The sequence below is a fragment of the Ptychodera flava genome, chromosome 6 (assembly GCF_041260155.1).
Source record: "Ptychodera flava strain L36383 chromosome 6, AS_Pfla_20210202, whole genome shotgun sequence".
Classification (NCBI taxonomy): domain Eukaryota; kingdom Metazoa; phylum Hemichordata; class Enteropneusta; family Ptychoderidae; genus Ptychodera; species Ptychodera flava.
Window position 1 is genome coordinate 14,268,692 of NC_091933.1, and position 11,660 is coordinate 14,280,351.

Sequence of the window (11,660 nt, forward strand, 5' to 3'; positions counted from 1 at the left end):
TACAATTTTTTCTTTTCTTTCGGGGCACTCAACTCTTGTTAAATAAAGGTACTGGGACGGAGGGAAACTGCTAATTTTTGCAGATCTACCCTAAACCCCAGCTCAACTTTCGTAGCAATCAAAAAATCTATCTTGACTTTAAATCTGGCACTACATACAGTTTCAAAGAAATGGTTTGGCAGAGAATTTGAAATCCAGACTTGGTGTACATTTCAGTTCTTCAGTCTGACAACCTACAAATCCAGAAGGCGGCCAATACATGCTATGTAACAGTAATGCTTCATTGTGTTGGTGTTTTGAGTGAATTAACATTTTGTAGTTTCAAAAACATTTCATTGTTTACGTAGCAAAATGTAAGCAATAACTAAATTTTGATCACAAAATTTGATTAGAGTGAGACTTTGCTACATTTTATGATAAATAAAAGTTGAATTTGATTTCTTTGATTTGAGAAATAAGACATCTGTAGAAACTGGTTAAGGTAGTATGCGCCTTGAAAGCGAAAGACTTTAACTTCTCAAACTTTCCTCAAGTAAACCTCTTCTCTTTCAAAATCAAGAATAAAAATCAGAGACTCACCATACAAAAATTTTGGACTAGAGAAACAAATTACCTAATATTTACCTATGCTTAAAATTCAAAATGGCCACCATCCCGTATTAGTTCCATTGGAAAAATGAAATTTTTGGTTTTAAAATAATGAGAAACTGAAAATTTTAGTCACTTAGCCCCCCTAAGGGGCCACAAGTGGTAGACCAGAAAAGCATTGTAAAAATTTTAGGGTGTTCCTGGTACTAATTATTGTGATGTGCAGTGAATTGAAGTTGCTCAAGAACAGCCAGAGTACAAAGTGGTAATTTTGGCTACTATCAAGTTCCATGAACCCAAAATAACAACAATTTGTCAATTTCACTCACTAAATCATTTTGAAATTTTTTACGAGAGTCACAACGTGTATAAAATAATATCTCCCTAGGCGCATTCTACCTTAAACTGTCAGTATAGAGGCAGTGACAGACACAACACACAAAGACATTTTCCAATTGAATAAAGTAAAACAGCATTGTATCTCAATGTTTCAAAATAATATTAATAAAATTAACTTGAGACATAAAAACTTTGTCTGAGTCCAGTGTCCTGCTTTTCTCTAAATTCTTTTTTCTGGTACCATATTGTGATATGCAGTAAATGGAAATTGCTCCACAAGAGCTAGAGAAACAAGTGTTATTGTGGCTATACATGTAGTTCTCTAAACTCAAAACAGCAGCAATGCCTGCAAAATGATCAGCCAATGAAATCATGTTTTTCATCAAACACGTTTTGTTCATGTCAATTTCGCTCTCTGAATTACTTTAAAATTTCTTACAAGAGTCACAATGTGTATAAACATTTATCCAAATTCAACTGTCAACACTGTGTACTCTTCACTTTGCAGCAACATCTTGTAGACGTTGCTTTGGTCAGTCACTGAATAATAATAACAGACTTCAAAATCATTGATGGCTGGGCAGCAAAGCTGAGAAAGCCTCATCATAGATCTTTGATAGACTAACTCTATTTGAGGGCAGAGGGTAGGGGAGTGAGGGATGACCTTGTTACACGGCATGTAAAAGTCACTAAAATTTTCACTGTTGCATGAAAACTAAATGTAAAAGCAGCAACAAAGTCCTCTGTTATTTCATAATAATATATTTAAATCTACAGTGTCCATTACCATGGCAACATCTAAATCAAGTTAGTGAATGGCTCCAATTGATTGGATTATACCGTATTAACTCTTGTTCATATTTGTTCTGCAGCAACCTGTTGAGACGGTCTTGATGTTCTTTCCATTCCATAAGCTGTCACAAAATATCACAATCATAAATAAATAAATGAGGAAATAGAATATTTTCATTCATGGACATGAACTATACTGTGACATGCATAATTTATAAGTGGGGATCTGTGTCGTAAAATTCTATTTACTAAATAAATTACATAAAAAGTGAAATGTTCACAGTGATAACAACAAAAATCTCATAAGAATGAATAATTATGAAATTTTCCATATATGATAAGAAATTAATATAGCCTGCAATTCATCAAAATGTTCACTGCCGCTTTACACAATGTCACATGGGAAAGCGCTCTCATAAAAAGTAGTTCTTTAGTCTAGATTTGAATACTTCAATATTTAATACAGAATGAATATGACTACTAGGCTGTCCATTCCACAGAGTAGCAGCAGCATATGAAAATGAACGATCACCATAGAACTTAAATGGGTCTTGTCTGTATGCATCATGATCTGCATACAGATTTTAACCCTTTGCATCAGGTTCACATGTATACAGATCGTGTTCAAATGTATGTGGATGCATGGATAATCCAGAATACTGCTTCGATGACAGAATCATCATCTGCTGACATGTACTCTCTCATGAAGTGTTTCAACTTACCTTTTTATTTTCATCTCTGAACTGTCTGAGATGAGCCGCTTTCTTCATAATGTCTGCTCTATCACTCTCTATACACTGCCTGTCATATTCTACCGCCTGCTTGCTTTCCTGCACTTTGTCTCTCAAAAGTTGTTTCTCAAGGAGAATTCTATCCGACATTTGTTCCTTCAACTTTGACCTTATGTCACGCCTTCAGGAAGAAAAATAAAATAAAAACAATCAGTATTACGTGTATAATATATACAGTAATGGCTGACTCTGTTGCAATATTAATTTATGTTGCTATTATACAGATAAAAATATCACAGTAATTTCATATTACGTGGAGCAAGTCTGTCTTACAGTTTAAAGACACTGCATATTTCACGTACAATTTTATATTTTAGAAAATTATGGGCAAATTCGATGGCTGACATGCATAAAATATTGCCCTGAATGGTTTCAATGTTCAAGAGCGGAATCAATACCTTCTTCTTCAGGGAGAGAATGTGAAAAGTAAATATCACCACTTTACAATCAATAATCGTAGCATACAGAGGATATATAGAATTAACATCTCAGGTTACCATGGTGACAAAATCAACTCACAAGTGCTCCTCACAAGCTCTGGTAAGTGATACATGTTGTATGACCTAGCATTTTATTTGCTTAATACCCATAAATTTATTTAATTACATACATTTCTGTTAAAACTAAATTTCACATATTGAAATTGATTGTGTGTTAGGCAGTACCATGTAGTTTCTCTGGTTAGGTTTTCCTGATATAACTATAGAATTTATTGTTATAACAAAATATCTGTCAGTGTTGAATCATTACCAGTTTTCAAATTATTGCACAATTAATCATTGTGAAAGAGTTGCTATATCAATGTCCAATAAGCCAGCCATTGTCAATAGACCGGTAGAATCAAACCTGACAGCTCCTATGGAAATGAACAACAACCGGTATAAGTAACCGGACTGTTACCATGACAACCATTCTGATGTTACTGTGTGACTGTTCACTCAACTGCCGGGCAATTTTATCGATTTCTTGCATTCATTCACCCTGTCTGCTGAAATCATGAATAATTCATGTCTAATTAATCTCGCTACAAATCAAACGGGGATTCTCTTTCAGCAATTTCAATACTAGCTCATGTTTTGATAAACAAACAAGCTTGGAAGTAGAGTCTTATAATTGTACTGCAAAGCAAAGTATGTGAACTCTCTTTCTCTGGAAAATATTTAAATCCTTAGAGACCTGCCGGCAAATAATCAAGCTGTTTGAGTAGTTTGATTCAATTAGCAAATTTTCAAAAACTGTCTGTCATTGTTACTTGAATACATAAAGTATGACGCACAGTCATGTATCAAAGTATACATGTAATATAACATCAATTCTCATCACATTTACATTGATAAAAGGCTGGTATAGTTCTGCAGTCCAGAATATATTCATGACGATCTAAAATTACATGTATTGCTTCACAGATTGATATGATGAAGTACAGCAGTAAAATCAACAAAATTTGAGTATTATAAATCTTGAACTTTTCTTGATGGTAGAATTTATCAAATAAACAATGAACAAGTCAGCAGTCCATTAAGGTGTCACTACTTTGACATCTTTATCCTTAAGCCATGTGTTAAATTTGCACATTAAATTTCAAATAGGGTGATTTGATCATGATTTCCGTTATGTGAATTGAAAAAAAGCATTAAGGGCTATATTAAAGCACAGAGTAATTTCTAAAGTTAATTTCATTGGTTCAAGAGTATTTGAAACTGATTATAGTGATGTATTTGACAGAATTCTTCTACTTCTACTAACGGAAGCTGAACTATTACAACTGAATGGTTTTACTTTTTGAAAGATTTGTCTTTCTAGATCTCATGTGAATAGTGCTTCCATATGCTTTTTAAATCAACTTCATCCAGTAGATGCTCAGTCACCATATTATGACTACATGCCTGTGTGGCTCACAGGTACAGTTAATGAGTGTGTGCACTATGTCTGACAGAAGACCTGACCAAGGACAACAGTCATGCACAGCAACCCAAGTAGGTGAAAAAGAGCTTCCCTATTATGCTGACTGTACTAACCTTTGACCCTTTACTCTGGACTTATTAACTATTATTACCCTTCCAATGATCTGGGCAACCAAATCAAATTTGAATTCTGAGTGTCATTGATGTTTAGGAATAAAACATCTAATAGAATGAAATTAATTTCCCCTACATTTGAAAAGTAGTGCCAGTTCAAATATTATTCCAAGTAAACGGTACATTTACTGATGTGAAACCTGGATTTAATTTAACAGCGTTGACTGAACCCAAAGAACGCCAAGTAAATATTTTACACCTGCATAGTCACATAAAAATAATAATGTTGATTGTTAAAATTATCCACTCAAATTACCAAAGAATAGACACATCCTGATACATTAACAGGGACAAAACGTTGTCATGGCAAATTTCTTGTTTACTAATAAATTGCACTCTCTTAATTTTGCAATCAACTTATGTGGACACTGGAAAATAACTTGTCAGTAAATGTTTGATGACCTGTTCATTAGCATAAAGAGTAAATTGTGAACAACATCACCTCATCTTTGGAAATTAAAAAATTCAACAGTGATCATAAAAGTTAATATTATGACTGCTTATTTTCCCATCGGGTTGTCAAAATAATGTTTTATAAAGAGGAGAAATTAAAAATGCTTGGCAAACATGTTAACACTGTCACAAAACGAGGACAGGTGAATGGTTTAATGTCTAATTTACGCTTAGCCTCACAGTCTACAACTCTCACGACTCAAACTGGCACACTCTCAATTTGAACACCGTAGAATGCCTGATTTGTATGAAAAGTGCATTCTACTATACCATGTCAAATCTGTTTATACATGTTAAAGAACATGAAAAATAAAGAAAACCACATTGGTCCCTATTCAACAGTTGCTACAACTGACTGATCCTGCCCTAATGCTGTTTTCTATTCTACTCAAGAAAATAGAATGATGAAAATGACTGCATAGAAATGTTTGCTATTGTGACCCCCTGTCATAGTTTTCATTCTGCCAGTGCCTGCCTAGCAACTTACAGCCCACCTTTTCAAAGTTGACAATAAACCAGCTTGTGTAATGATCTCGCAGGTCCCTTATTCTGGTTATTTTTGAACAACACACAATACAGGGCAAGGTGACCACTCACGGCTTTAATGGCTGTTTTATGTCCATAGAAGCACACGTATTTCGAGAAAGAAGATTGCTGTAAAAGAGAAAAACTCAAAGCAGGTTGAGTTTTCCCTCATGAGCAATTGCATGCCTGAGTTGCTACCTGCCATAGGTTTAGCACTGATCGGTTACCCGTTGATGAAAACTGAGCACCTCACTCTATTTACACCAAATATACATTGAGGGCTCTGGTCTACATGCCTACCAATTGTACTTTTCTTTGTACTCAATGACAAAATAGAGAAAAAAACAAACAATAAAGCTACTGTCTTATTTGCAGCCCTAGGAGGCAAGTGCGCATAGCTGACTCTAAGTAATAGATTGCCGCCTAAGAATTATTCCAATGAAATACCGTAGGGCTTCAGGCTGAGCAAAAACAGAGATCAAAATATGTACCAACAATTTTGTTTACTTATAAATCAAATAGATATATGCCTATACAGTGCTTAAAAGATAAACCCAAGCCAAATATAAGTTGGTAAATTAAAGTGTTGCAAATTAGTGTCTGCATGCACATCAACTGTTTTCTGCCAAGTTGTCATTTAACCAAACCTAATCAAACACCTCAAGCTTTCTCAATAAATGACATGAATTAGTCAGAGTTGGTTGCTACGACAGCGACAGCAGCACCAAGACTGGTGTTGGTTGCCTGAATCATATATGTCAATATTTACAAACCGAGAAACCACGTCCAATGTCAATACTAGCCTTGATCCAGTTTGCTTACAATTACTGAATCCTAGCAGCACTTTATGTACAAAGCAAATAAACCCACCAAAGTATTTGATTACACATCCCTGTCTTTTGAGATTCCCCATCTCTGTATTGTTCATACTGTCTGTCAGTCTGTCAACTAAAATCTGTAGTCCTATACACCAAAAGTCTGTCTCTCTATGTAGTTCTTTACTTTTCTGATGTCTGTGTTAAACCATGGTTTTTTAATTGGGCAACAATCGTCATTTCATCTTCCTTTCATGCTTCTCCAAGATTATGTCCTCCATCATAATCTCTCATCCATGTTCTCATGTGTCTGCATATGATCATGTGTCACTTTCATTCCATTTTTCCATATGGCTATGTCATATTTCTGTGCTCTGTCATATTCCCACCATTATTTGCTGCAAAATGTTTGTTTCACTTCATACATTTCAATCTCTCTGTACACCTAATCATTTCCTATTGTCCTATCCTATCCATTTTTTTTCACATTTTGAAGGCTTTCTTCATAAATATGAAATAAGAATTTTAAAAAATTTTGTTTCGATGAACCTAACTTTTTCATCACATGTTAACCAACAATTATTACAGACTGACTTCCGACCATTGACACCATAGCCTTTCCTGCACTCTGTACCCAATGCTCGTGATCTTCATTACCCCTTCCAAGTGTCCAACAATTGCCCACAAAGTAAACAATTGATACCTGACTCAAGTATTTGATTATGTAAAGTTGTATGTTACAAGTGTGCTTTGAGATTTGGAGCAGCAGAATGATAAGATTACCAAAACTGGAGTAAAATCATATCAGCTGTTTTTAATCCACTTAACTGATAGAAAGAAATGCTATTATCACATAAGCTTGTTAGTGTGAAGAACAGAATAACGGTTTCAATTAATTAACATGGAACAGTTCACAGTTTTAATTGTTAAGGCAATTATTAAATAAAAGAGACTTCTACTGACTCAGATTGGTTCAAAGCAATGATAAAATTGTGTTATGAGAATCTGGTTGCTCATAGGAAGGCATTTAAATGACATACATGTTGATGCTGTGATTGGTTTTATGGTGTTTAATGGCAAATCATTGTTTGGAAAACTCGCCTGATTGGAAGATATATGACTATGAAAAAGGTATTCATTGGATAAAATTTTAACATATATCATTGTATATTTGCAATGCCACACTGGGGTAATAACCTTGTAGTTGTTGAGATAGGAGTTAAAAAGGGCCACCATGAGTGTGATGTGGTAGTAAAGTATTTCATCAAAACCAACAACTGAAGGGTAAGCTTGTCTACCTTGAAAGTCATTATCGATTACGACAATTTCAAGGTGATTTGAAAAGTTCTGTAACATTGAAATACGTGATAAAAATTAAATGTTCACATTACCTATATGTTTCCTTCTCGGCTGGTGATCCATAGAATGGTTTTTCCCAACCACTATGATATCTATAATGTTCTCTCTGTTTCATTGCAAGAGTTCTCTGTTCTATTACATGATGTGCACCAGTGGTTTCCAAACTCACTGTCCGTCGGTCTCGAACTGGTCGTAGCGGGTTTATTCTTGGGAACTGGTGGGGCCTTAGGTTGCCAAGATCGGCTGTCGTGTACGAAACCCTCGCCCATACACTCGGTGGCAGAGGTTTTCCGTTCACGGTAATGGTTGCAGCGGGCAGCGCGGCCGAGGCACTCTTGGATTTCGGTTTGCTGACATTCATACTCGGCGGTGAGGACACTGGTGCAGACACGGCTGTCGGCGTCTCCGGTGGGGCAATCCTCGGAAGTGTTGTCATCTTGCAGATCTTTTAACGCAGAAGACTTTGACAACTGGACGCCGTGCCTAATACAGGATCAAATGAAGTGTGTAAATCAATCAACAGGTGGTTAAAACCCCACTCAACACGGAGAACGCGAAAATCATCGCCGATCTCGCTTTTGTTGAAAGTATGAAAATATTATTGCTGTTAGAGTACTCGGAATGCGTTTGATGCTTTTTCTGGCTGTATCTATGCATCTCTTTTGCTCCGTTTTTATTCGTGTAGTGACCCCAGACTAGCTCTAGACTTACGCTTATTCCATTCTAATAAACCACGAGTAAACAAACGAGTCGGTATTTGGTGGAGGCAAATTGCAGCACTAATACGGTTATCCGCAACCAATTTATCCGCCGGCGAACAACAATTCAAACCAAGGACGTCCATGTCATGGCCTTGAAGTGTTTTGAAACACATCATATCGTGAATTCAAGTTCAAGTGGCGGATTTCTTAATATTTTTTTACATTCTCACGATACACATTTGTTGGCAATACTTCGATTCTTACAATATTACATACTTCGGTTACTTGTTTGTTTTTATTGCTTCCTATTCCATATATCGAAAATTAGACCGAATATCTTTCCGAACAGTGAATTCAACAATTAAGATCTGAACACTAGGTTTATACTTGTCGCCATCTTGAATGTAGGCACATAGACGGTATTCAGTGAACACATTGACTTTGGAATTAGAAACAGCCGGAGTGTAATTTGTAGCGCACCGCAGCGCGACTAGAAAATAAACCTAACTCGTGTATGGATGTATCATATGCACACTGCACATGCGATCAGTTTGAACATGAATCAGTCGTTGACCACAGTCATAACGAAAAGCCTCACACTATCGGAAATTACAGGTATACATTTCATCGCGAGTGTACTAGTAGTACACAGTAATAGGACTACAGGTAGTTGACCAAAAAGGCGGCTAAACAATAGACCGGGGAAGTACATACATGGGCCCATTGGACGCCCCGGCAACCGAACTATTCACTAATTCTGCCGAAAATATTGACACAACCACTGGATTTCATACCCCTGTCTTAGAACATGGATTGATGATATGGAATTAAAAAGTAATCGTATTGTCTTACCGTCTGGAAAATTATGATGTCTGCCACCAATTTAATGAAGTTAACAGGTGTCTGCGCTGATCTCCGTGCTTCATGAGCGAGCCTGCGTTGCTGTTTAGCTACGACAACACGTGACACAAACGTCGCCAATGACAACAATAGCCTCGTTCCTACTGGCTGATTCAGTTAGGCGGATCAATAAAGCCGATGTATTCATTGCAAAGCTGTTGACTTTCGACTACCGATTACTTCTTTATGAACTATACAGATGGATTGGAAATAAAAGGTGCTACCTGAACACAAGTTGCAGTATATGTGGGATGTATGATAAGTTGATGAAAACACATAACTGTAAACGTAAATCGATCCGACGAAGAAAAATTGCCGCTGGTTTTCCTAGTTTGCTCATTTTTGAGTCATTCTGTGGACAAGACCATAGCACGTTGCTAACATGGCAAAAGTTGTTATTTTGGGGGTTTACAGATTTGACGACGAAATATGTGTATGTACAGTTGATACATCATTTCACTGTGGTTTTTGTTTTGAATATTTGGAGATTAAACGACAAGAATTGATTGCAAAATTCATGGTAGTTTTTGTGGGTTGCAAATTCCATTAATTGTAATTTACCACAAAAATCAAAACAAAGCAAAACAAAACAAAACAATAGTTCTTATTGAATTTCATGCATTTGCTTGTAAATTATCCGGTTGTGTAACTATTAACAAATTCCAATATGATATTTACTTAGAATTTCATACATTTGCAACTGTTGTCCAAATACATATTTCATTGTATTGCCATTGCCCGACAAAGCCCTTTGCACATACTTTCAGAAACACCTCTGCTGGTCAGTGATATCATTTTACATATTTGAAAGTGGCATGAAGGTAACCAACACACTTTTGTCAAATTAATTTCTTATCCAAGATGACACGAAACACCCCTCATACTATGATATTCAAATAGATTACTGGAAGGATGCAGGGGATATATATTCATGGTAAAAAAAAATCAGTTTTGGTATGAATAATATGAATTAAGTTAAAAACTGGATACTACTTCACGTAATTATGTCTCGTCTGAAACTAGAGTTTATATAGAAAATAACAATTTTGTTTTGCATGTTCTACTCTTATACTTACCTTGAAAGGATTGAAAGATTGCCTTTCAAAAAAGTGATTAAAATCATTACAAGCAAGATTGAACGACTCTCATCCCAAATGCAACTTCTTTATGCCAAACAAAATCGTTTGTTTTATAGTATTTACGGGATAAAATGTGCAAAATTCTACAACGTTTGACTCAGCCAAAGTGGTGGAGTTATACTCCGTGAAAGTGTTGAAAACAGAAAAAAGAAACCAGGAAATCACTGGTGATTTGCATAAATTTACACTTCCTTCTCACCATTTTCAACTGCTTGTCATGGTAACAGGTGACCACTACTGTTAATTATCTATTGACAATTACCTAAAAATTGAATCCTTGCAAAAAAAGTGATTTTGAGCAAAATATGTTGCCTTATATGCAGTGTCCTCAAATGATCTTGATGATATAACCACAGGGGTTACAATCAAGAAAAATTGGCCCTTTTAATCATCAAACTTTGAAACTATCTAATGCAAAATTCTATTATTTGCTTTCTGTTATTGAATCAAGGGAAATTATCTAAGCAAAAAGATGACATATTCTCAATCTTCTCCAATGGCGTCATCTCTAGATGGCAGGTTTGCAATGAAATGACAAAGACTGAACACAGAAAACAACAAGTTAAAGAAAAAAAGTTTTGTTTATTGCTCATTTATTAAGGATAACAAAATCTCTAACACAGAGAGGACTGTCAACAGTCATTATTCAAACACTTTAAACTGTTGATAAATTGTTGGCAGTTTCTTGATAGTTTTATGAAATATGTACAAGGCATACAGAAATACTCTGTAAAACATTTCTAGAGAGCAAGAAACTGTCATTTTCACCTCTCATGAAATGCTGCAAATGCAAAATTTGCATGATGTACTTTTTGGTTTTTTGGTCATGCAGAAAAAAATCTTTTATGGTCCAAAAGTATCAAAATTCTAACTTCCTACATGTTCCCCATACATCAAAGAACATTCTCTAAAGTACCTGTCTAGAACCACCCATAGCTTTCGGTGTGAATTACCTCTACCACAAGGGACAAGGCTTGATATGAATTGGTCTCAGCCCTTATACTCATCATCGAGAAGCGAACTTGTTAAACTTCAATAAATTGGTAACTAGTAGTGTTATAAAAATGTGTTCTATGAAGTTTTCCTTACTGTGGTGTGTCAAAATTGTCATCTTCAAAACAGAGAAACCTTTGAACACTCTCATTTCCTGTTCACTTCACATCCATTTTCAGGTTATTTC

At 35.6% G+C, this 11,660-nt stretch overlaps 1 protein-coding gene across 1 annotated transcript; it reads right to left on the reverse strand.

The window, feature by feature from the left end:
* Positions 1–741: 741 nt before the first annotated feature.
* LOC139134917 (uncharacterized) lies at positions 742–9,396 on the reverse strand. The gene is made up of 4 exons (XM_070702013.1): positions 9,294–9,396; positions 7,773–8,223; positions 2,442–2,631; positions 742–1,841 (listed from the first exon to the last, which is right to left on the reverse strand). Exons 2-4 carry the CDS (start codon positions 8,174–8,176, stop codon positions 1,731–1,733), a joined length of 705 nt encoding a protein of 234 aa, XP_070558114.1. The 5' UTR covers positions 8,177–8,223; positions 9,294–9,396; the 3' UTR covers positions 742–1,730.
* Positions 9,397–11,660: the final 2,264 nt, after the last annotated feature.